This window comes from Caretta caretta, chromosome 14 (assembly GCF_965140235.1).
Source record: "Caretta caretta isolate rCarCar2 chromosome 14, rCarCar1.hap1, whole genome shotgun sequence".
Taxonomy (NCBI): domain Eukaryota; kingdom Metazoa; phylum Chordata; order Testudines; family Cheloniidae; genus Caretta; species Caretta caretta.
The window spans coordinates 14,962,538-14,988,693 of record NC_134219.1 but is presented as its reverse complement, the minus strand read 5'-3'; the positions used below and the strand labels follow the sequence as shown (position 1 = coordinate 14,988,693).

Sequence of the window (26,156 nt, the reverse complement as noted above, 5' to 3'; positions counted from 1 at the left end):
AGGATTGAACTAGAAGATCTAACAAGGCTTTTCCTCTTGTCTTTTCTGATCACATTGGGGCAATGATCCCATGTTCTGAAATCCCTCCTCCACCAACGTCAGAGAGTGTCGTTCAACAGAATAGGAAAGCTGGCTTCTAAAATGCAGACACAAAACAAATGGGTGGGGGGGGGGGGTGTCCAGTTTACAGAAGGGGATTGAAAGACATAGAGCCCCAGTGGAAGTAGCTCCTGGTCATGTTTTTAGAAAGGGGAAGAGACAAAAACGAGACAATTTCAGGGGCTAATATTATTTTGCGCTGTGCCCTGGGAGAGGTTTCAATGTGAGCTTTTGATTTTTGCCCTCTCTAGTTTTGGATGCCTGATTATAGTGTTTGAACATCAGCTCGGAGCTTGGTTGTATTCTGTCTGCATTGGCTAAGGCAGTGGTTTTGAAACTTTTTTTCTGGCGATCCAGTTGAAGAAAATTGTTGATGCCCGTGACCCAGCAGAGCTGGGGATGAGGGGTTTTGGGTGTGGGAGGGGCTCAGGATTGGGGCACGCGGCTGAGAGCTGTGGGATGGGGCTGGGGATGGGTTTGGGGTGCATGAGGGGGCTTTGGTTTGGGAGGGCTCAGGGCTGGGGCAGGGGGTCAGGGTGCAGGAGGGGGTCAGGTCTCTGGACTGGGGGTGCAGGCTTTGGGCTGGGGCCGGGGATGAGGGGTTTGGGGTGGCGTGGGGTTGGGGCTTACCTCAGGCGGCTCCCCATCAGCAGCGCAGCGGGGGTGCTAAGGCAGGCTTCCTGCCTGTGCTGGCACCACAGACCGTGCTGCACCCCGGAAAAGGCCAGCAGCAGGTCCAGCACCTAGGCAGAGGCGCTCTCGCCCGCAGGCACCGCCCCCTACCTCCCATTGGCCAGTTTCTGGCCAATGGGAGTGCGGAGCTGGTGTTCGGGGTGGGAGCAGCATGGGAAGCCCCGTGGCCTCCCTCCCGCCTAGGAGCCGGACCTGCTGCTGTCTGCTTCTGGGGCACAGCGTGGTGTCAGAACAGGTAGGGACTAGCCTCCCTTAGCCAGGCAGCACCGCCGACGGGACTTTGAATGGCCCGGTTGGTGGTGCTGACCAGAGCCACCACGACCCAGTGCCTCACATTCCGCAACCCAGTTTGAAAACCACTGGGCTAGGGAATCTGTATTAAAATCTTTCCAAGGACACCGCTGTGCTAGAAAGGTGCTGTCATGGTTTTCCCAGCCAGTGCATTATCTCCGTGTTGATTTATTTTAGTATGTGCCTATGACTATATGCTTAGTATAGACCAGGCTTATCTGTGTCCCCTGCTCCTCCCAAATGAACACTTGCTCATGTACACAGCTTGGGTGTGCAGCCTGTGCGTAAACCCTTTGTTACCCCAGTGCAGGTCATGGTACCTGAGGGTTCCTTTTGTTTCACATTTGCAGTCCATGAAAGTGAAGTTGCAGCCACCCTCGGGTACAGAACTTTCTCCATTCAACCCCATCCAGGCACCCGCTGCCATCACCCAAGTCATGCTGCTGGCAAACCCTGTGAAGGTGAGAGGGGCTCAAAACTTCAGCAAAAGTGACTTCTCTTGTTGTTTTACGAATCTGATGAGGATCAAATTCCATGTGGGTTTAGACTAAATATTTGTACAAGCGTGATTGTCTGTCCCCAAAGAGGAATTACCCTGGAGTGCTGTCTTGAGGCAGAGTGAGATTAATCATCGCGGAGGAGCATGTTGGTATATTAGCAGTATGTCACCCCAGGGAAAGAGAGTCAGGGGAGGGAGAGATGGACTGTGCTTTTGCCTCACTACACAGCAATCCTTCTAGATCAGTTCCTGTACAATTCCCCATAATGTTAACACTTCAGTGGCAAGGAACAGTTAGGGCTCCACCAGGGACTCTTCCCTCACCCCTTATGGGATAACATTCACGTGACTATATATGGTGATAGTTTACAGGGTGACATGAATTGTAAGAAGTGATCGGGTATAATAGAAATATTATTGCTTTATTGAGTTTGTAGCCAGACTAAGTTGACCTAATAGCACCTAGAAAGGTCCTTCTCCCCTGTACCTTTGCGATATTAACTGAAGTTTAATTATGACCACTTAAATAACATAGTTAACCCCCTCTCTTCTGATCATCATACTAGAAGCATTCAGCTATCATATTTACCTGGAGCACCTTGCTATCCCAGTTGTGTGCTATCTATTTGAATAAGATGTTCCAAAATCAGATACTCAACACAACTAATATTAACAAGGGGGAAGGAACACAAGCCACAGTAGGGAAATAATAGGTTAACGAATATTTAGAGAAGTTAGATATATTCAAGTCAGCAGGGCCTTATGAAATGTATTCTAGAGCTCTTAAGGAACCAGCTGAAGCAATTTTGGAGCCATTAGTGATTATCTTTGAGAACTCATGGAAGAAGGGTGAGGACTCAGAGGACTGGAGAAGGGCGAACATAATACCTTTAGAAAGGGGAACAAAAAGGCCCCAGGGAATTATAGACCAGTCAACCTAAATTTGATCCTTGGAAAGGTACTGGAACAAATTATTAAACAATCAGATTGTAATTACCAAGAAGGTAATAGGGTTATAAGGAATAGCCAGCATGGATTTGTCAAGAACAAATCAGACCAAACCAACCTAATTTCCTTCTTTGACAGGGTTACTGGCCTAGTGCATGCAGGAGAAGCATTAGTCATGGTATATCTTAATTTTAGTAAGGCTTTTGACACAGTCCCACATGACATTCTCATGAGCAAGCTAGGGAAATGTGGTCTAGATTAAATTACTGTGAGGTGGGTGCACAACTGCTTGAAAGACCATACTCAAATAGTAGTTATTAATGGTTCGCTGTCAAACTGGGGAGGGGACACATATGGGGTCCCCGAGGGTCAGTTCTGGGTCCATTACTATTCAATATTTTCATTAATAACTTGGATAATGGAGTGGAGAGTATGCTTATAAAATTTGCAGATGACACAAAACTGGAAGGGGTTGCCAGTACTTTGGAGGACAGGCTTAGAATTCAAAACGATCTTGACAAATTGAGAGAGTTTGTCTGAAATGAACAAGATTAAATTAAATAAAGACAAGTGCAAAGTACTACACTTAAGAAGCAAAAATCAAACGCACAGCTACAAAATGGGGAATAACTGGCTAGGTGGTAGCACTGCTGAAAAGGATCTGGGGGTTATAGTGGATCACATTTTGAATAGGAGCCAACAATGTGATGCCGTTGTGGAAAAAAAGCTGCTATTTTTCTGGGGTACATGAACAGGACTGTTGTATGTAAGACACAGAAGGTAATTTTTTCTCTCGACTCGGCAGTGGTGAGACCTCAGCTGGAGTACTGCATCCAGTTCTGGGTGCCACACTTCAGGAAAGATGTGGACAAATTGGAAAGAATCCGAAGGAGAACAATAAAATGATGAAAAATTTAGAAAAGCCAATCTATGAGGAAGCGTTAAAAAACTGGGCATGCTTAGTCTTGAGACAAGAAAACAGAGGCGGGGCCTGATAACAGTATTCAAATGTGTTAAGGGCTGTTATAAAGAGGACAGTGATCAAATGTTCTCCATGTCCACTGAAGGTAGGGCAAGAAGTAATGGGCTTAATCTGCAGTAAGAGATTTACGTCAGATATTAGGAAAAATTTTCTAACTGTAAGGGTAGTTAAGTCCTGGAATAGGCTTCTAAGCAGTGAAATCCCCATCAATGGAGGTTTTTAAGAACAGGTTGGAAGAAACACCTCTCAGGGATGGTCTAGGTTTACTAGGTCCTTCCTCAGTACAGGATGCTGGATTCAATGAGCTCTTGAGGCCCCTTCCAGCCCTACATTGCTAGAGTATATAAAGTTCAGAGTCTGAACTCAAGTAGTCTTTTGATTTTTCAGATAACCTGGACATTTGCTACTTACTATTTTTGAAGATTATGGTAAAAGTGGCATTTACAGCATCAGTTAAAAAGTGTTGGATCCCAAGGTACAAAGATAATGGGGTTTTGTTGGATTTCTATAAACTCACTTTGTGGAATATCTAGAAAAGCCATGTAACCAGGGGAAGGCAGATTTCTTTTTCCCCGGGTCATTCTCTAAGGAATAGGAATCTGTCAGGTTTTATCCTTCCTCTACATCCTGCAGTATAGTTTTGTTTTGAAGCTTCATACTCTTTTAGCACTACTAAAGCATGTGTTCAGTAGGATCACTGGGAAGCAGCTGAACTACGAATGCTGGTCAGTGTATACAATGAATCTGTATTGCAATGTAAGTGCTTTTCTTCTGCTGTTTCACTCCAAGAGATGGATCTCTCATATTTACAAACTAAAGAATAAATAAATCAGCCTTATTAAGTATCCAGAAATGCTCCATTAACATATGCTGGCCCCTTACCCCATATGGTGTGTCCAGACAGAGCTGTTGTGGGCTCTAAAATGTTATTACAGAGAAGTGTGTCATTTGGAAGCACTACCATTGTTCTCCTGCTGCTACTGATATCATGGCCTTCCTGCTCCAAGGCAGGCTGCTACTTTAACATCTTGTTTTTCTTCTTCCTTGCAGGAGAAGGTGAGGCTGAGGTACAGACTGACTTTCACTTTGGGAGACCAACCCAGCACAGAAGTTGGGGAAGTGGATCAGTTTCCCCCAGTAGATCAATGGGGTAATCTATGACCCAGCGAGTCTGCCACAGTCTCCATGAGAGGACCAGGCAATGATCCCAAAGGGACTGAAATGAATGTGGCGTGGAAGGGGCACACATGCTATCCACTGGTGATGTTTAGCTTTGTTTACATGTCCTGACCACTTCGCTTGTAGCTTTAGTCTGGAATGTTTTACCTCGGGTTGAAGTGGGCCCGGGGCATCTATGCCAAGAATGAACTGAGTGGCAGCCAGAGAGAGGCTTTGCTGGCTGCTTTATCTTGGCCTCTGGGTGAATCTGGTTCTATCTTCCACTTTGTTATTAAACTTGAAATTATGGTGTTCTGGAAGGGAGACCTGTAGCCAGAAGGGGACTGGTTGGCTTCCTCCCTTGCTGTTGTGCAGAGATGCCTACAGGCTGGTAGGGTTATGATGCCATCCCGAGTTTCCTTGGTGCAGAGCCCTAATGTCTGTGCCTGCCCTAAGGCTATTGTCTCCTTGACACCAGAACTGAACCTTCTAGGCATGCTGTGCAGTAACCATTGGCTCCAAGATGGGAGGGTTTTTTTACAGTAAAATGACACTTCTTGCCCCCTCTGTTCTCCTCTCCAAGGGCCAGCCTAAGCCAGTGCTGCCTGTTCAGACAGTAATTGTGCATTGTGTGACACTCTCTTCAGTTGCTTTCTTTTATTTTATACTTCCAGCTGCCTCTGCACTGTCTGTCTTCCAGGCAGCTTGTGCTAATTTTTGTACTCACATGCCTGTACTGAATATTCTTCTGCCTTCATCACATTCCATAGTATGGGGGAGAGGAAATGTGTGTAGCGAGGAGGTAAAACCAACAGGGCCAAAGGGCTCCAGTTGTCTTTGACTGAGTGGACAGCACAGGTTACACTGATAAAGGATGGCAACTACAGTGCAGCAGCCTCAGTGCAACCACTAATCAGGTGCAGAGGCTGGACCAGGGGTACGGAGAAAAGCCTCTCAGTTTCCCTTGTGCAGGCGGTATTATTGTTAAAGTTGAATAGTGTGTTCTCTCAAAAAGACTAGGAATACAAGATGTAAATAGTAGAGCTGGAGGACATCTAATGATAAGTGACGAAAGTAAGGCAGAATCCACGAGGCTGTGATGGTGCACTGCTGGGTTTAGAACCCTATTTTATTTGTTCCCAGTATTAAGTGGCTCAGTGCAATTGTCTCCACACGGGGAAACCAACTGTATTTTTAAATCATGGGGCTCAGCCGAGTGAGCCCGCTATCTACATGACCTAGGAGACGTAGTTCAATACACTGAAAGTTTGATTCCAGCAGTCTCTCCCCCCCGCCACTCTTAATTTAAAACCTGCACAATCCTTCAGTGACCTTTTAGCAAATTGTTTTAAAGAAGCATTTTTTTCCTGTTTTAAGTCTGTAACCTTACACTCCTGTGAAGACACCATGTGGGGTGGCTGTATGGAAACTTAATTACACTAGACAAAGTATTTCTAGCAGTGCAAGGTACAGGCAAACAGCTCTTAAATGGTGAAGGGAATAGTCAGCCTGACTGTCCAGACTCAGTACAGCAGGAAGATACTCCAGCCTCTTATAAGAATAAAGCTAAAATGAGGAAGTGCTGCTGGATTTAGTGGAGGTTATAAAACACATTACTGTAAGTAGAGCTCGGAATTCTTTCTAGCCATCTTATACTTTCCACTGTGGCTCCATGTTTTTCTTCAGAGTAGTGAGAAATACGAACCACAAGGAGACGTGAAAGACACAGCAGACGCCCTGATGCGAAGGGGGCACTAGCCCTTGAAAGGTAAGTGTAGAAGTAAAAATCCAAACTCAGCTTGCTGAATGTCAGCGCTGGTTTGGCACTCAGGACCAAGGCGTGTGGCCTCCTCACTTGTCTTTGAGTGGAAGATGCTCCTGGATCCTGAAAAAAAAAGCAGCAGCTGTGTTCTTAAACTGATGGAAAGAGGTGGTGAGCAAGGAACAGTCTTTCTGCTTTCAACGTGGGCCTCACTGGCATTGTAGACAATACATTTAGGGGCTTCACTTAGCTCTTTAAGTCTGCCCAGGTGCTGTAATGTATTGTTAGGAAGCAGATTTCACTGCTTTAGATGCCTAGAAGTGACTCTCACGGTGGCTGTGAGGAAATCAGAAGAGCACAAGTGCTTTCTGCAGAATGGCTTCATCCTCCTTGTTAACGGCACCGCAGTGCCCATGCTGTACAGTCAAAGGGCAAAGTACCATAGTCTCACTGCGGGGAAAAGTATTGTACAAGCTTTGGAAATTAAACTATTTATGAATGTTACTTGTTCATAGGTTGAGGTTGCAGCTTCATACTGAGCTGTCATTGTAAATATGTCTCCAATGCATTTGTTTTGCTGCATGTTAAATAAACTGTTTTCCCTACTTTGCTCTGTGTGCCACACTTTGTGACAAACTAAGGAGTAGGTTGCCGTTTGTGGAAGCCAAGAGATTCAATCCACCAACCCCAAGGAGGTGGTGTCTGCTACATCCATCAGGTTTGAAAGGTGGGCTATTCAAATTCAGTTCTAGTTACAAGAGATGACACAACTGAAATGGTATCAGAGGCAAATGTTACACGTTTAGCTACTTGACTAACCATGTAGGTAAGCCGGGCAAGCATCCCCCTGCAAGCTGACTTATAGCAACCAAATCCTTCACAGGAATCTAGGGCCACAGAATGCATGTTGGGGACAGTTTATCACTAAAGGAATGTGGAGTGGGAGGAGACTTCCTACATGTTCATTGTCATTTAAAACAACATTTAGAGAAGACAAACAACACTGGCACAAGAACAGCTAGAAATATGCAAAACAAGACATTTATTCTTAGAAAAGCAGTCAGTTTTATGTACAGTATGCCACAGTTACTTCAGTAGCCCCTTCTCATGATCCTTCCAACGTGCCCTCCTTGACAATAGCTCGGGCAAGGTTTCGTGCAAGAGCAAGTCTCAGGATTTCCACCTTGGTGGTCTCAAAGTCATCAACCTAGAAACAAGAATAGTTTTATGGAGACTTGCTTCCTCTTTCCCATGCTACCCCAGTTGAATCATCCAGTTGACCTCAGGCCAACATTACCTGGAGTTTCTGGTTGTCTGTCTTTCCAGCTGTCAGGTCCTCCAAGCAGCGCATCAATTCATAGGTCTGCTCTGCTGAAAATATTACCTGTGGGAAAGAGACTGTTTGCTTAAAACATTAACCACTTATCTAGGAGATCCAGAATGAGAGGCTCCAGAGGGATAGGTCAACGAGTGGAGAATGCTTCTGCATGCCCATGACTCCATTTGGACCACTTAACACCTCGTAAATCGTGGGTCTTGCACTTGTAAGGCTGTACTTTTCTGGATGGACCGTAAGCCAGAGGAATGCACATTGGAAAATCCCAAATTCAAGCACCAGAAACAACTGGGCAAGTCTGTAGCAAACCTAAATCCTCAACAATGCATTGAGAGTCTGCTACTTTGAAAGGAGAGGGCTGAATTTAGTGCTGATTTACACCCCTATCCCTCACCACCTGCAATCCTAGTGTAAACATAAGAATTTCACAAGATGTGCATCAGAGATTAATTTTGTCCTAAGTGCCTCTGCATACTCCTCGCCACCACTGGCCATGACTTTCACATGGCCACACATTTCTTGAACAGCCAAATCTAACTCATTTGCATGAGAAGTATGGAGAGTCGCTTGTGTCAGTCATGAGGGGTGGACACGTAGTTCTGAGATTCCCTGTCATATTTGTGTACACCTACTTCCAGTCAGGAAAAAGAGGGGTGCCTGTGGGTCAACAAGTATGGTGGTTCTGCTGTTGCATCAGAACCCACATTCACCTCTTTTTGCTCCAGGAGGGGAAGAGCGTCAATTAACAAGGTCATCCAGAAGGAACACGGAGCAATACGAGCCGTCATCAGCATCAGGAGCAGCTTGGCAGCTTCAGAGAACCGTTTCTCACCATACAGCCGATGGAATTCTCGGTACTTCCCTGTGCGTGTGGTGGGCGAGGGGAGTAAAACGTTAGTTGCAGTCAGAAGATCCCAGGCTTTGGTTACAAAAAAAATAAGAGGGTAATCCTGCTAATACAAAGCCTGTGGTACAACTCCCAGAACTTAAATGGGTGGAAGACTGGGCCCTTTGGCTGGTCTGGGCTAAAGAGGGATGCTGGAATCTTGTACAATTTATACATCCAAATAGCTTAATAAATACTGGGTGAGGACAGAAGGAAAACTGCCTTTTTTTGATGTTTACCACTTGAACCTGCTTAAAGGACAACACCCCAGTTTTGTTCAGGGCAATATAGCGAGTGTCTGTGCAGCATCTTCCAGAATAGCTCAGAGAACATTCTGCAAGTCACCATTTCCTTTAAAAGTGGCCTGCAAGGGAAGAAATGGGCCTCTGCCCTGTGGACCTGCTTTAGAACATAACAGGGTTTGAAAGGCTTTCTGGAAAGCATTGATTTTTCTGATTGCTTATATTGGAAATTTAGATCTTTGTTAACCTGTAAGTCTCGGAACCCCCAGGACCTGGTTAGGAGAAGATCTGACACCTAGGAAGTGAAGTGGTTAATTGAGGAGGGAAGGGATTTCACCAAAAGACAGGCAGGTATTGACAGCGTATGGTTTGGTGCCACCAAGGGAAAGAAGTTGTGCATATACAAAGGAAGCGGATGGAGCCCTTCCGGTGCTATTTGGCAGAGGGCCAGCCCCCTAGTTCCTGTATGGAGTCAACTCCTCCTCACTGTGAGCTTGGAGTTCCATGCTGAACAAATAGAGCTGCGGAAATGTACTCTGGAGAGCTCTAAGTAGTGGGCAGAACTACTATATGGGCAAGTTTCAGAGGAACAGCCGTGTTAGTCTGTATTTGCAAAAAGAAAAGGAGTACTTGTGGCACCTTAGAGACTAACCAATTTATTTGAGCATGAGCTTTCGTGAGCTACAGCTCACTTCATCAGATGTATGATGAAGTGAGCTGTAGCTCACGAAAGCTCATGCTCAAATAAATTGGTTAGTCTCTAAGGTGCCACAAGTACTCCTTTTCTTTTTGCATATATGGGCAAGGTAATTAGCACAAGGGGGTTGCCCTTGTGTGGATCTAGGAAAATCGGCACATACGTTTTTCCAGGTTCTGATCACTAACTCCTCACAGGAAGCACCACTAGATAGGGAAACAGATGGGAAAACTAAATGCTTACTGAGTTAGACTTTAGTTTAGATTTATAAATCCCAGAGCCCTAGACTGCCCGGCACAAACGGGTGGAACATCAGAGACCTTCTGTGAATGCAGTTTGAGGTAAAACAGTCTGCCAACAACAGCAAGAGGACGGCACCCCAAAGCACACACAGTAATTTGCTCTCTCCCTGAGATCTCTAATGGACTCAGGATGTAAAGGGGAGAAGAAATTAAGAGAACCAGTAGCAGCTCCAGAGAAATGGTTGCAGGGTGAACACCACTCTAAAGCAGTTCTAGGAAGGGTCTGCAGGCAGCAGATTCTCACCAAGAAATGTCAGCCGATCACTGAGCAGCATGGAGGGCCCCAGGTTGTCAATAAGGTCCAGGTCTGAGAAGCTGCCCCTCTCACAATAATCCTTCAGGAACCTACAGGGAAGTGGCACACGCTGGAGGTCAGAGACTGGTGTTCACCAGGTTCAGCCTACACTTCCCAGAAGCTTAATTACCCAATGTCACTCTGTTTTAATCACCTGCCCAAAGAGCCAAAACCAGTCCAAGGAGGCAGGGCCCATTCAGATGTTACTGTGTATGTTTAATACACCCGTCCATGCACCCTTTATTTCTGTTGTTGTTCAGGATATTTGCAGTCACCAGGATTTGTTTTTCAAAGCAAAGGTGGAACAGCAGCAGCACAGCAAGCAGTCCTGAGGCAAAGAGATGCATAAACAGCTCTGCCAGCTCATAACAAAGGCTTTGTTTTTCTGCTGCACAGAAGAGGTGATAAGCAGCAGGAGCAAATTAAGTCTTAAGAGTTTTTCCAGTGGAGCCTTTATTATGCTGCTGCTTTCAGTGCCTGCTTCCTGGGTTGGTTTTCTTCCACATTCTGTTCAAGTAAATAGAGTCCCTCCCCCTCCTAAAACAAGACAAAAATAGCACTCCTTTCTCAGGTTACTCAGCCCTGAAATGTGAAATAATACCTTGGGCTTCTATGGCAGTTTTTCCCAAACAAATGGGTCCTGGGGGTTGTGGGAAGATTCTAGATGGGTCGCAGGACACTAAGCAAACATACACTTCTCCTAGCCCAGAGAGCAGGGTGGCCCCTACGGAGTGTGGGTTGGAGATCAAGCCTGCCCCACGCTCGCCCAACAGTGTCAACTCCTGTCCCAGGGGCTGGGCCCAGCTCCTGCTCTGGGGCATTGTGACCTGGCACACAGGGTTGCAGTGCCACCCAGCTGCCCAGGATTAGGATTGCTATGGCAGGGCAGAGTGCGCATGTAGGTAATGGTGGATCACAAAAAAAAAAAAAAAAAAAGACAAAATGCAGTTTGTGGGTCACCTTAGCAAAACGTTTGGGAACTAATGTTCTAGAGTATCTTCTACCCACTGATCTCAAAGTTACAGTTTAATCCTAGCTGAGACACGGGTACTTTCCCCATTTCCTCCAGCTGTAAAAAATGAAGCAGGTATATGATACGACTTGTCAAAGATCACACAGGAAGCCTAGAGCAGGTCAGAAATGGAAACCAGATCTCCTTTCTCCCAGCCCTGTGTTCAAACTAGTAGGGTGTTCCTCCTCCCGTACAGCCCCCTCACTGCCCACAAGATTAAGTGCTGAATAGTTTATTCAGTTCAAAACTAGGATCTCTGTGAAATAAGGTTAACTTCCTCTGTTACCTAAGATTAAGTCAATCTGTAGGTCTTATCTCCCTATTCTTGTCCTCTCAGGATTGCAGAAGGTGGGGAGGAGAGTGGTAAGGAAAAGAGAAAGGGCTAAGGAAGAAGGATGTTGCAAACATTGCATAATCCTTTGTCTCTGAAAGGGGTCAAGAATTTAATTCACTAGCACAGATGCTGCACTAGTTTGTCCTAAGGGGAGGAAGGTTCTATTCTAAAACAGATTGTCTCAACTAGCCTTCAGAAGAGCCTTCTCAGGACAGTGGTCCCCTCCCCCAACCATTACTGCAGTGTCTTTAAAAGGTTCTGCTCAGAGAACAAAGACCCACCTGTCCGATATGAGCGTAGCAAACGCTGCGTCCTTGGCTCGGATGCTCCAGGATAGTGCTGAGCCTAAGCGATTGTTCCGCACAGCTTTCATGGCCATGATTTTACAGATGCTGCGAACTTCGGGATGAAGTGGGGAGAAGAGAGAAATGGAGAGTCAGTTTTTAGTAGTTACACCCAGGCCACTATAAGGCAAGGAAATGTCATGAAGAGTTAGTCACCTTGTTCGTGCATCTGTCTCTGCTCACAGATCCTCAGCACCTTGAGGGCTTTTTGCTCTGTGTTGAGGGGGATTCGCTCAATATGAAGCTCCAGGTAAACCTTGCCATACTCTGGACAATGATCAAAATAATCTACCCCCAACTGCCACAGGCTACAAAAGAGGGGAGGGAAAGGTCAAATGTTCCTTCTAAGGAGAACTCTCAATTAAAGCACTTTATTATAGTCACAAGAGGGATTTGAGTCCAGATTAAGAACAGTAACACTCTGTAGGAGACCCCTGATTAGGTCACTCATCTTTGAGACTTAAATTGGCTTTTACTTTTTATCTAGTACTGATCCTATAGTAACCGCTCTGGAATACCGCCGCCTGCACCAGCTGCTCTGCACACTTCGGGTTGTGACATTTATAACTAGAAAAGACAAAGCACTAAAACTATGGTATAGGGACTTGATGGACTCTAATAGATCTCTTCCCTCTTTAATTCATGGTTCTAGCAGAAGCAGCCCAAAGGCTTTGTCAAACAGCTTGATCGATATCCCTTTCCATAACTCGAGCCACTTAATTGTGCTGCCTTTCACATCATTAACATGAAGGTTTCTCTTTTGTTGCCCAATGTCAGTCTGGTATCTGAAAGCAGGGAAGGAGTTGTTACCTGTGATGGGAAAAGAGCCCGGAGGCATACTCCAACAGGAGGAATTCACGCATATTGGAACCAAAACTGCAACAGAAAAGTAACACATTTTAATCCTAACGTATACTCAGACTACCATGTGATTACCTAATTTATTAATGACAGGATTCAGAGTAGCAGCCATGTTAGTCTGCATCCGCAAAAAGGAGTACTTGTGGCACCTTAGAGACTAACAAATTTATTTGAGCATAAGCTTTCGAGACCTACTGCGCCGTAGCTCATGAAAGCTTATGCTCAAATAAATTTGTTAGTCTCTAAGGTGCCACAAGTACTCCTTTTCTTTTTGATAATTTATTAAGTGTCTCACACAGTCCAGGCTACAAGTTGTTTTTGTTTTTTTAAGAAGTCTCTAAACTAGTCTATTTTTTTACATCACATGCACATCAAGGTTTTTTATTGTAGTGGGATCCCTCAGTACACACCCATTAACAGCTGCAAGGTTGTATCTCAATGAAAAGACTCTGCTGAAGCTATTGTTAATAAATACTTTTCATCCTAGAGTATCTGAGTGTGGTTTACAAACTCCACTGAAAATCGGCCACCTCTTGGGAGAGACATCACAGCTGTTGCACAACATTCCACAGCTAAAAAATAATTTAGAAGATCCTTTAGCCAACTGAAACTGCAAGCGAAATTTAGATAGAACGCAATTACTCAAGTTGGAATTTAGCAAAGGCAAGAGGATTAATACTCCTACTTCATTCAAAATGTGCCATGAGATCTCTAATAACCAGTCAGTTATATTTCACCTGGAAAAACTTCACTGCCATCAGCACAGAAGACCCTAACATCACTCTGAGGTGCTGGTTCAGTATCAACTCAGAGGTGTGGCAGGTTGGCATTCTCTCCTGCAACATTACTTCTTGCAGCACTTGGATTTTCCTCTCTATTCCACAGGTTTCACTGGAATATACAGCACATCCCCTCTCTCTGAATCTCTGATATGTGGTTCTTCACCAAGAAAATACTACATTATCCTTCTATCACCACTCCTTATTTCTACCTCTGGCCTCTGGACAGTTGAGTAAACAATGCAGAGGCACTTACTAGAGATTGTGAGACTGCAGGAGTTTGCAGTGATCCAGCAGGTCAGCCAGATGAGCCACAAACCACCAGTTGCTCAGGGCGATGCTGCATTTACAAAAAGCAAAGGAAGAAAATATCAGCCTGTTAATCAGTGGTTCTCAAACTTTAGCAACCCGACGAGGACCCCTATTTTGATTTAAAATTTTTCACAGATCGCCAAGCCCCTCTCTCAGCCCCAGGCTCCATCCCTTTCCCCGAGTCCCCACCTCCCCCCCCCCCCCCGCGCACCTCCTCTTCCCCCCCTCTTTCTGCCCCCTCTCCTAGCATGCCCCGTCCCTCCCTCCCCCTCCCAGTGCCTCTTGCACACCACTGAACAGCTGTTCCCTGGTGTGCAGGAGGCACGGGGCGGGGGGGAGGAGAGTTGATCAGCAGGGCTGGTGGTCCCAGACATAATTCCGCCCCCTCCCATGAGCACGCCCCATCCCTGCTCCTCCCCCTTCCTCCCAGTGTTCAACAGCTGTTCCCCAGGGTGCAGGAGGCGCTGGGAGAGAGTGAGGAGTTGATCAGTGGGGCCTGCAGACCCCCCTGGAGTACCCTCACAGACCCCAGTTTGAGAAACGCTGCTGTAACTGACAAGTGACATGTTATGTTTTCTGGCAACATTTCCGACTGTCATAGAAGCAACACACTGCCCTAACCCAGCAGGCTTGCAGACGAGTGACACGATGTCACAGACCTAATGGAATGGTATTTTAATTGCTGTCTGGCCTTAGGTGTTCTTGCCAAAGTCTTTAAAAGGTAGATCAGAAAGGCTCAATCATTCTTCTTATGTGCACATATCTTCACATGCAGGCAGACTCCTCTCCACAAGAGATGCCAGCTTGCTGTTGGACTGAAGGCACAGAGAAGCAGTGCTGTATAACCAAGAAGTCAAAGTCTTACTAAAACTCAACCTGCATTCTTTAATCACTTGATGGATCTCGAACTCAAAGGCTGCCATTAAGATGCTGTCTAGAGGTTCAGGGCTGCTCTCTCCTCCCAGGAACAGGTTCAGGCTAGACTGTGGAAGCCCCAAAAAGACAAGACACAGTCAATGCAAAGGGCCATGGGGGCAGTGCAGGAAAAGAAATTTGTTTGGCTGCATCAGCCTTATTTAGACCGTTTTGGAAAAAAATTAGGGGGGGGGGGGGGGAGAGATTGAGAGATAAACAAAAAAAAGTGACTGAAAGGGTTAAACAGGATTCATCTGTGTTTTCCTAGAACAGATTCAACGCTATGACTTAAGGAAATTAGCATAGGTATTTGCAGTTTGCAACATTCACGTAGAAACTGAACCAGTTACATGGCACACTGAAAACTCTTGGTCAGCTGCAAATTTTTCACTCATAGCACATGTGTGGAACTCCCTGCAGGTTGCTGTTCCACTTTCAAACTCTGTAGGAAAATCACACAAGTATCTGGGCCCTGTAAAACTTCAGCCCTCCCAATGTGGTTTGAATGCAATAACCCCAGACTTACCTGTGCGTAGAAGCGAAGTTCCACTGGCTTCACAGTTGGATGGGAGTAGACAAGTCGGGTGACCAGAAAGTGGTACCAAGTAGTCATGAGCTCCTTCTTCTCCAGTATGGTGTTCTCATCTCCCAGCAGGATCTAGCACAAAAGAGAAACACCTCCATAAGCCCCCGAAGACTCACATCTTCATTACTAGCTTCATTCCTTTTAATCCCTCAGCTCTGCTTCTCTTGGCATCACGCCCTTAACAGGACATGCAATCAACAACAACTTAATTAAAACCAAATAACTAAGAGGAAAAGAACAGCAGCTCTTGGGCACGCCCTTGACCAAAGCATTGTATTGAGGGGAGAGTCTGAGCTGATGGTATCAACCTTGCACTTAGGATAGCAGATTTCAGCAGAGAGCCTCAAAGTGTTTCACAACAGTTAATCAGGCCTCGAAACATGCCTGTGAGCTCAATTCTATAACCAGCATTGCTGCCCGACCTATGGAGAGGTGAAATAAGGGGAAGCCATTTGCCCACAGTCATGCAGAGTCCAACACTCTAGATTTCCTGCTTTAACCAGCAGACCAACCTTACCTGTGTCCACACAGCACTCCCAATCCCCAGTGGATGGCTACTGGTGCCTTCAAATGTGTGACCATAACCTCCTTCCTTCCCAGCCACAACACACCTTGCAGATGGACTCCATGTGGGGATTAGAAGCAAAGGTCCCATCCTGGAGGTACCGCTGACATTCTTCATGCCAATGCTGCCATTTCAGTTCCATCTCAGTCAACGTCTGTGTGTTGCCAATCTGAACCAGAAAGATACATACATACCATAAAGCAAATGCAAAGTCCAACCTCTACAAAGGTCATTCAGTGTGACTCTCAAACAAGACTTTCATGGGCAGAACAAAACACTGGCCCCCGGCAAGGATTTTGATGTGTGCTGCTACCAAGCTTCTCCATCATTTCAGCCATTTAAATATCAAAGTGACAGAATGTACAGGAACCCACAGGGGACCACAATGTAGCATCTGCCGCCTTTTCACCATGAAAAGACCACTGCAGCATGTGCGGGTGAAATCTACAAGGAAAGTTCTCTGGGAGGTTGTGTAAGAGCTGTCAATTGGAACATTCTGAAGAACTAGAAAAATGACTCCCCCTCCCCAGCGTTGAGTAAGAACAGGAATCACCGCCAAGGCCATGTTACCTTTTAACATAATATGCCGTTCTCCCTGCATATGGGTCTTTTGGGTTGTTATAGAACATGTATGTTACAGCCAGAAGGTGTCAGAATTCAGACATTTTAGTAGTCAGTAGGCCAGGATGTTATGTTATAGTGGCCCACAGGTGAGATGATACAGAGTGGACTACAAATGCCACCCCCACTACAGACCACTGCATGCATTATTCCCCAGTGGAACTGTATGAGAAAGCTGCTGCATGCATACAGTAAGAATGGGCATCTTCTTCATCAGGTCATCCAGAATTTTGCACATGCCCATCGACGTGGGGTTGGCACTGGCTTCCTTAGAGAGTAAGTGCCGTGCATCATCCATCCGGCCCTGCAGCACGAAGATGTCCACCTGCAAAAACCACCACAGTTCGTGAGCACCAAGCAGAAGCAATGCTGAGACACCACCTTCATGCAGAATCAGACCAAAGGTGAATTTTAACTGAGTTAACATTTGTGGCTTAGAAAAGTTAAAGGAGCCAAAAGTGCTTAAACTACAGATCCTGTTAACTCAAATGCGTGCACAGCACAAGCCTCCTGGCACAGGGTGAAGGGCCCCTTTAAGAGGGAGGAGAGTCCATGACTCCTCAGCTGCTTCCCAGTTGAGTTTAAATGCACCTGGATCATATAAATGGAGAGACAGACAGTGGAGGAATCAGTCAGGAAAAGAGCCTGAGAGAGACAAGACAGGGGGAGATGAGAATTGCTTGGGGAGGAGAGACCCAGACAGAAAAAGAAGTAGCAGAGGAGAGCTGGTATACAGAACCAGCGGGAAGAAGGTAAAGCATGTTGGTGGTGGGGACTGGCCAAAGCTGGGGAACCCCTGCCAAGTTACAGCACAGTTCATGCAGAGGCCTCTAGGAACCAGGGGAAGAACCAGCCCTGGTTAGGAGAAACCAAACCCAAAACAAGAAGGTTGATGCTGGAGGGTGGATCCTAGGAGCAAGGGCAGGACTCACAGGCAGGGGGACTGGGGTGAATGAAACACTACAGGAATACCCCCTGCAACACTCCTGAATGGAGAACTGTGGGAAATCACACCCAGAACAAGGGGTTGGTCCTGCAGGGACATTCCTTGAGCATGGGTAGGACTCTCAGGCAGGGAGGCCTGTATGGGAGGAACACTGCAGGGAGTTCTCTCAGACTTGGAGTGATCAGAGAAGCATCATGAGGGGAAGTTTGACACTGGGAGCTCTCAGGTGGATAGCCTGGAGAGTGATGCCTTGGAATAAGGGTGAAAAGACAGAGAAGATTGGCGATGGACTCTCCCTCAAGAGGGTGAGCTGGAAATGGTGTCCCAGGAGGGTGCATGAAAAACTGCTATGAACCTGCTGTACTTGCGGATTTCAGGGAGAAGGGTTTTATACTGTAGACTATTGTATATGTGCAGGAATTAATTATGCCTAAAGGTGGGCTTTTGAATCAGACTTTGAAAGAGACTGGTCCTTTTATGGACGGACCTGTCATGCCAGGTCCTGCTGCAGGAGGGCACCCCAGGTGGGGTGGCCCTATAACATATCCCTATACTGTGCTGGCCCTGGCCTCTATTTTGATCTGAAATCCTCTCTAGGGGTGAAGGTAACAGTCTTCATGATGGCTTTAGCAACTCTGCCAAATGTGAGTTTCTGAGATGCAGTCTAGTGTACAAAGCCACTCATGAGGAAGGAGGGACAGAACACGCATGCAAATGTATAAACTCCTTTGATGGAGAGAGCACTAATTTCTTTACTCACAGCATTCCAGAAGTCTTTATGTTTTGATGGATTTTCACTGCTCAGAACTTCACGGACCATGCTGTCTACGTCACAAATATGAAGACGAACCCAGTCGAGAAGGTGAAGCAGGAGATGACCAGCTGTAGGCAGAGAATACATCTCTCCATCAGATCCCTGTTGTTTTAAGATTCTAACATTATTAGTTTCATAATATATTTCCCGCAGGCAAAAGCAGAGGACAAGTCTACCTAGTCCTCTGGCTCATTCATAGGATTTTTATCTGCCAGGCTCAATCCACCAAAGGCCATGGAAGAACAGCAGGCTGCTGCCAAATTAACAAACTCAGAATTTTACAGACTGAAAGGGGATTTGCTCCTTTGTCTATTAACCTGCTCCATGACACAGAGACAAAACAAAGCTAGTTAAGATTGCTAGCTAACAACATTGTTGTCACTTGTCACAGGCACTTCAAAAACAAGAAGATGAATAATCATCATAATCTTATATTGGCCAAATGATGCACATAGTTTTACTCTTCATTTTATTGTCCTCTCCAATCTGTTTTCTCTTCGCTGGAAATGAGGAGGAAAACTAGTACCAGGTAATTCATTTACTCTCAACAAACCAGTTTGAGAACCTCTCTTCTGGAGTGTGTGAGTGAATAGGCATCATATGTTTACATATTTTGATTGCCTAAAAAGTAACTTGGATTGAAATCCTAGGCCAAATCCTCTCCTGGTGTAATTCAACTGACGTCAGTGAAGACACTCTAAAATCAGTGGAGCTGCACCAAAGAACGTGGCCCCTAATGGGTAAGTGATACTTAGTATTTATATATAGTCTATGCTTATGAATTTAATAGTATTTTGTACTTAGAGGTTGTTTATGCTTGAAATTCAACAACCTGAGAAAAAAATTCTGTTTGATATCACACTTCTCTATTAATTTCAAGTACTATGAGCCTACTCCAGTTCCACTGTAGTACAGAGGAAGGCAAAAACTAGAACAGAAAAGAAAAGGGAAAGAGCTCTATTTAGGGCACAGTGCAAGACAGAGAAGACAACTCTTGTCCTAGACAGGAAGCATTAGGGGTAGGGTTTGTTGCCACTTCCTGGCAACATTAGTATGACTTTTAGAGACATGCCAAGATATGTTCTGATGGGCACGTTATACATTTCTAGAACAAATACCTATGCAAACAAAAACATCATACTCCAATTCTCACCTGGCACTACTTCAACAAAAAGGATCTCACACAAGTTCCAGATCAGCTCCATCGCGGACAGAATAGAGACCTGAGGAGCAACAGGTACAGGTTTCACATGCAACAATCATTCCAGAGTTTCCCAACATAGCAACCAAAGAGACATTTGAACCACAACATGTCAAATATCAGCCTTCCTCCTTATCCACTCCTCTGATAAGTTTACTACTTTGGACAGAAGTGTTTTACTAACATTTCAGAGAAGATCAGTAGTCAAATGAGACACTGGGCCACATATTTGATTTAGGAAGTTTCAATGCTGCTCCCACATTAAAATATACCATATTTTGCTTGCGCATTAAAATAAAACATCTCCCATCTGTGGTCAACACTAAGATAGTACAGGAATTCTTTCTGACATTAAAGCTCAGGAATCTAAGAGACCTCAATTGAAAGTTACAATGTTTATTTTGGTTCTCAGTGAGACCTCAATTGAAAGCTACAATGTTTATTTTGGTTCTATAAAGATAACTTAGATCTGAATTTATAACCCAAGGAAAAGTTATGATAGAGAGAAAAGGCCAATATGGCAACATTAATGCTGACAAGATAATGCCACAGCTTGCTTTCTTTACTCTTCCTGGACAATAGTTCCACTATTGCTTCAAGTGCATGATTTCAAGGCTCGCTACAAGCCTCAGCAGTTTTGGGGTGGGACATCAGAGAGGTAGGCTCTAAGGGGGAGGGGGGGAAGCTGGGGTATTAGTTCATGGTTGGACTTTGTTAGAGGATGAGAGTATCGGAGGTCTCTAAAATTGGATCTATACATAGATTACATCAGAGCAACCACAGCTCTCAGATAACTCCTACAACTTGTCTCTTGCAACATTAGCAGCATATTGCTGCCTATACCACCAACGCAAAAGACTAAGGAAGCAGATTTAGAGCATATCATTGTCACAACACACTTGCCTGGTGTATTTGCCGGCAATAGGTTTTTTTTCCGGTTGTGACTAGATTTCATAATACAATGTTTTTTAAATTACCTGGGTGCTGTGCTGGCATTGCAGCTCAGGGTCCCGGGTAGAAACTGAGGGAAGAGAGAAAGAAGTCAAAACACCCCAAAAACATTTTTCCAGCCCTCTGACACTGCTCAGAAATGAAGCAGTTTCACGTTTGGATCCAGTGATGTGTGGTCATTCTCCAGTCTCGCTATCATAGACTTTTAAATGTTATTAGGTATTTCCTTAGTTACTTAGCACCTTTTATTAATTTTGTATAAGTTCTGATCTCTTTTATAAGTGTGACAGAATGCATAACATCATTCTGAGAGCTCTGTGAAAAGATAATATTCATAAGATGTTATAGTAGTAAGCATCCTTCAGTCTCGAGAGACCAGGGGTATGCACCCCTGAGAGGTAAAGAATTTATTCAGTTGATTTTATGGCAGCTGCGATCGTGGCTGAAGAGACCCACTCGAGAGAGACAATCTTTGCCATATCGGTTACATTTAAAGATGTTTTGATAACCTCCAAGCACCCATTAAAGCAGGCACACTGTGGCAGGACAACACCCTATTGTCTGGAGACTGCCCAGTTGTATGCGGGCGGTGGTTGTCTAGTTAGAGATGATGATCTCTCCCACCACCGGAGACAGCCCCGATCTATGCCAATCGAGTAAGAGCTTAGAACTGGTGGACTGCTGCCTCCCGTGTCGTGTCGATGCTCGAGGTGAAGCTGGAGTACCTCTCCAGGACACAAGCCTGGACGGATGATATGGAGGTCCTGAGTTGCCCATGCATCAGCCCCCCCACCCTCCTCGACATCACCGGTAAATCCAGTCGAGAGGAAGAACCAATACATCTGGTACCCAACCTACTGCTGGAGTTGCCGGAAAGATACTAAAATATTAGTACCCGACCACCTTTAGGGCTCCACTCCAGATTTTCTGTCTGAGTTTACTCTCATAGCCCTGCATTCCTCAACAAGGCAGTGGGGCTTTTCTGTCAGGGGTTGCTCCCTTAGCCTTACACCCTCCCGGGCTACCCACAAGGCAGTGGATTTGATGAGGTAGTACATCTACTCTCATTACAGTAGCACGCATAGCCTGACCTGACTTTCTATGATGTTATATCTGGAAACAATTTTGGTTGCTGGACTGTATTTCAACATTGATTGATTGTGGTAACTGTCCTGCTAAATGTCATTATTACATATATGATATACGATGCTCAGCGGTACAAGAGGAGTAGGAGTAAGGACGACAGCAAAGTTATAGATGGGGTGCCACATGCAAGAGAGAGCCTATTAACTAAACAGAACAAGGATGGAACCAACTGTCATCAGACTCTGCCTAAAAGTGACAACAAAACAGGGACATTACACTTGTAATAATGATCCAGTATGGTTACCTACTCTTCTGACTCTAAGAGTTAGAAGCTGCATTTCCCAGCAGAGAAGATGAGAAGGAATCTTAAATTAATGGAGTGACAAATAAATAATGAGAAGCCTGGCATTCTAAGAGGGACAATAAGAATGACTGTTTGAGGCAGTTAGAAGTGGGAGATTACAAAGCATCTTGAGAAAAGGAAAAACATCAGATTTGTGAAGCAGCTGAAAAGATTAAGGAGGGAATCAAAGAGTAGAGAAATAAATTAGAAAGAATAAGAATCTTAAAAAGTGAGTGCAAGAGTAAATTTTGAAAATTCAATTAAAAAATAATGCACAAAGTCTCTCCCTAGGTTTACAAATTGACATGGCACCAAGGGAGTGAAACTGCAGTCTCAACAGTTACTGAAATCTGAAAACACTTTTACAGCAGTTATAACAAATTGCAAATGTTATTTTTATGGTCTCGAATACAGTCTCTTCTTAAATGGAGAACTTACTAGCCAACTGGTGCATCTCCTCCATACAGGCTCTTATGACTGAACGGTAGTTTTTACTCACTCGAACCAATCTGCCAAGAATACAAAGGCTTTCTTTAGAGATTTATTTATTGTTAGCTTGTACCTATAGGCTAATAGGGCCCCGATTCTGCATGTTTCTCTGCAGAGGCAGACCCCTTCTGCACTATACTGAAGTCAGTGGGGCTCCACACAGCCAAGAGGTCTGTCTACTTGCCGGATTGGGGCCTAATTTTGTAAAATGGATATTGGAAACATTAGTTTCACAATATTACAGAGGATCAGCTGCTGAGAGAATTTCAGTTTCATTATCTTCCTCATTGGATATAGATTCATATGTTTGGTAGAAGGGGAGCAACATATTGGTCCTTTCCTGCACAGTATAATTATTATTGTATCACCTTGCCTCGCTTCCTAACAAGACAATCTGTAAAAGGCAAATACACCGGTCAAAGGGGAGTTGCTCTCCTACCTCATGTCTCTAGATGAGGCAGTATCCATCAACAGTGAAGGAGACTGGGTATAAATAAAGGGAACAATCAAGATAAGATATGTTTCTTTAATAAATTCAGTAAATGAACAACAGGTATGTACACAGGTATGTACTGTATGAACTGTACCTTTAACTCTCACAAGGTTACCACCTAAGGAGATGCATGGACACCACACTATTTGGGAAACAGATGTGAGGGAACCCTTCCCAACCTGCCTTCACCCTCCACTATTAAGTAGCACAGAACAGACTATCTGAATTGCACCTCACTATTGACAAGTTCTCCATGGGGGACAGGGAAGCTGACATGTTCTCTGTTTGTTTCAAAACTATCTATCATTTCTGTTTACTCACTGTGCTTTCCTTGACTTCCCAGCCAACTCTTCCTCACTCCTCTGGAGTCCAACAAAGATCCCATGGGATTCATTGAAGAGTTTGCGTAAGGTCTGCGAGTACACATCTTGATCTTTGCGAACAATGAAAATGTTGGGGCAGCCTGGCCTTTTCTCTGCATGTTCTGAAATGAAGCATGTAAACCATAAAATAACCAAATGAATGCTCTGCAGTGTCTAATGCAGATAATCCATCTCAACCCTTCAAAAGTTAAAGCCTACAGTAATGGTTCTTAAAATATTAACTAGCAATTTATTTGGTAAGAAGTCTAAGAGTCAGCACAAAAACAGGGCAAGAGGCACAGAACTACTGATAAAATATCAAACACTCTGTAAAACTCAATTCCAACAAAAACCGCTAATAATTTGTGTGTAATAATGCAAATACAAATCTCTTCAATATATTAATTCTTAAGTCTGATCACCTATGCTTTATAAACACTGACTGAATTCTCAACTCTGACACCATTTGATGGTGTTCTTGAAGCCTCAACTCCTGGAGTCAAATGACTGCCCAGGAAGTTTCTAGCTCTCATGTTGCAGAAAACTTGAAAGAACATGATCTGAGAGTACCCCAAACTCTTGGAAAGGCAAATAAAAAGAACCCCAAATTTATTTTCAAATATCTCATTTTAAGCTAATTTATTTTGGGACCTAACTCACAATTTCTGAACACCTGAGGTTAGGCATACACCTGAGGTTAGGCATACCCCTATTTACTCTGCATTAGTAGTTAGTAAAATCCACCAAGATAAACACTCAAGAATGAAAAAGAAGTTATCCACCTTTTGGGAACAAAGTTTCATACACCAGCATCTCTCCAGGTCCCCAGGCAAAACACATTTGCTTCCTGTTGGAGTCCACCCCAGGAATCAGCTGTTAGGAAATAGGGCAGAGGGTTTGTCAAGAATGCAGCTGTTCTCTAAGAGAATTGAACAGGCAAACAGGATTCCTCTTCCCCTTCTAGGGTATGTTTACCCTTCATCCGAGAGTGAACCTCCCAACTTCGGTCCACAGGCTCATCTATACAGCCATTTTTATTACACTAGGCCCAGCCCCATTAGCACAAGTCTGTCTATACGGGCTGGGAGTCTTGTTCTCAGATGCAGTAGAGACATGCCCTCAGTTTTCCCATCTGTAAAATGGGGATAATGATACTACCCTCCCTTGTAAGCACTTTGAGATCTACTGCAGAAGGGTGCTGGGTGCTGCTCTGATTATCCCTGCATCTTTTTGAGGGAGGACTCATTTGTGCTCATGAAGGAAGACAACCAGTAATGCACATTCCCGAGGTCGAAAAGCTGAAGTGAGCCACAACAGTTCCCTGCCCCCCTCTGCCCAGCGTGCCCCCTTGCCCGTACCCTCCCCCACCCTAGTGCTCCTGGCAGAGGGTGTCCGCCCCCCCCCCGGGAGACGGGGGCTCGCTCTGTCCTACAGTAAGCGGCGGCTCCACGTCCAGCTCCTCCATGTCAGCAGCGGGCTCGCCGGGCCGGGGACGGCGACAGGCAGCGGAAGAGAACGAGCTCCGCCGCCTCAACAGATGGCCCGCACCCAGGGAGCCCCGCCCAACACCGGGCGCCGCGCAGAGACAGAGGCCCCTGATTCGGGGCTGCCCTGGAGATGCCTGCAGAACTCTACTCCTCCGGGCCCTCACTGCTTCAAGCTTCCCCTCTCGATCAGCTCCCGGGGACGGGGTGGGGACTAGTGTGTGTTAGAAAGGGGGGGGGGAATAAATCCTCCCTGTGTGGGCTTTATGTTGAGTTTGGGGAGGCCCTGAACTGGACAGTCCGGTGGTGCGACGGGCTCCGGAAGGGCCCCGCGAAGGTATATAGGCGGGAGAGTCGGCGGAGGCGTGCCAGTCAATCAGTGTGCGATGGGGCTTATGGTTGTGGGTGGGTGGGGTAGTTGGCGGCTGTTACCCGTTTCCTGGGTCAGCTACTGGGGTTTCTTCGGGAGCCCGGCTTGTCCGTAGGTCAGGCCTCTGATTGTGCCTCCCTAGCGCTGGCAGGGCAGCTGAGCTGCTCGCGGCGGGACGTTGCCCCGTGCTGTGGTTGTCTCCCTTGATCCTGGTGACGGCTGTAGGGCGCCCTCATATCGCGCCAGTGGGCAGCCGCACCCCCTCAGGATGGAGCGGGAACGCCGGGGGTGTTGGTGTGTTCCCGTGGGGGGGGGGTACTTCCCCATCCCTGTGAGCCCAGAAATAGCTCGGGGGTGAGAGAGATGGTTGTCCCAGCAGGGCTGGCAGAAACCCCGTCTGCTGGCCTCGTCTTTCTCTCCGTCTGCATAGGTGGGGAGGATGGAGTAAATTGGTGTGATGGAGGGGCTGCCTGATCTGCTCCATATCCTGGGCCTTGCTGCTGGTAGTCTATTCTGCACACTGATGGGTATCATTATCTGTGTGAGTTGAGGTGTAGAGAGTGTAGTTATCCATCCCTTGCCACCCGGGGACCTTAAGCTGGCATATGCCTCGCCATTTATGATCGTCATTGTTAAAATTTTTCTTCTTGCGAAGGGGCTCAGAGAAACTTCTTAATGGTTGCCGTGCCTACACAGGTGCTCTTGAACAATGACAAACAGGACAGCAGATGGCTAGGCGCTTTGAAATATTACTAGCCTCCATCCGTCTCACCAGGCTGACTTGGGATCATGAAGTTAGCATGGGATTTCAGGTTCTCTGTTCTCCCCTCCTTTGGTCTGACAATTAACTTCTCTAAGAGCCCCAGATGCCCAGACGGGCCTTGCCTTTCATGCAGTATCTGGCCACGGTCAGAGGGTGCTGGTCCTAGCCTCCGTGCCTACCTAGGCCAAGCTAGGGAGTTGTCAGGTCAGCATGAAACTTCATCTTGCCCTTTTTGGGGACCTTGAAGCTTTTCAAGCTATCTGGGAACATGGCAAACAGCAAACCCTTTCTTGAATTCACCACTTGTCTAGCCAAGAAGCAAAAAAGCATTGTGT

General features: G+C 45.7%; 2 protein-coding genes across 4 annotated transcripts in view; one reads left to right on the top strand and one right to left on the bottom strand.

Moving 5' to 3' along the window:
• GGA3 (golgi associated, gamma adaptin ear containing, ARF binding protein 3) overlaps positions 1–7,037 on the top strand; it is a 31,921-nt gene extending 24,884 nt beyond the window's left edge. For all 3 annotated transcript variants that reach the window (XM_048817610.2, XM_048817609.2, XM_048817613.2), the window contains 2 exons: positions 1,434–1,544; positions 4,563–7,037. In XM_048817610.2, the coding sequence (XP_048673567.2) occupies positions 1,434–1,544; positions 4,563–4,673 (222 nt within the window). In that variant the 3' untranslated portion in view covers positions 4,674–7,037. The remainder of the gene's footprint in view (positions 1–1,433; positions 1,545–4,562) is intronic.
• A 414-nt stretch (positions 7,038–7,451) lies between these two features.
• NUP85 (nucleoporin 85) lies at positions 7,452–24,795 on the bottom strand. Its single transcript, XM_048817614.2, has 19 exons — positions 24,637–24,795; positions 23,987–24,077; positions 23,164–23,326; positions 22,299–22,369; positions 20,458–20,501; positions 19,433–19,502; positions 18,226–18,347; positions 16,710–16,844; positions 15,945–16,067; positions 15,274–15,405; positions 14,709–14,815; positions 13,777–13,860; positions 12,691–12,756; positions 12,037–12,188; positions 11,818–11,935; positions 10,140–10,240; positions 8,479–8,630; positions 7,730–7,816; positions 7,452–7,639 (listed from the first exon to the last, which is right to left on the bottom strand). Exons 1-19 carry the CDS (start codon positions 24,667–24,669, stop codon positions 7,538–7,540), a joined length of 1,953 nt encoding a protein of 650 aa, XP_048673571.1. The 5' UTR covers positions 24,670–24,795; the 3' UTR covers positions 7,452–7,537.
• Positions 24,796–26,156: the final 1,361 nt, after the last annotated feature.

Bases quoted from the DNA above. Each gene is read 5' to 3' on its own strand.
- NUP85 (XM_048817614.2), bottom strand. From the start codon at position 24,669: ATGGAGGAGCTGGACGTGGAGCCGCCGCTTACT. The intron at 16,845-18,225 runs GTGAGTAAAGAA...TGGTTTTTGCAG, and splicing joins ATAAAGACTTCTGGAATGCT to GTGGACATCTTCGTGCTGCA. The intron at 12,189-12,690 runs GTAACAACTCCT...CCTCTTTTGTAG, and splicing joins GGGCTCTTTTCCCATCACAG to CCTGTGGCAGTTGGGGGTAG.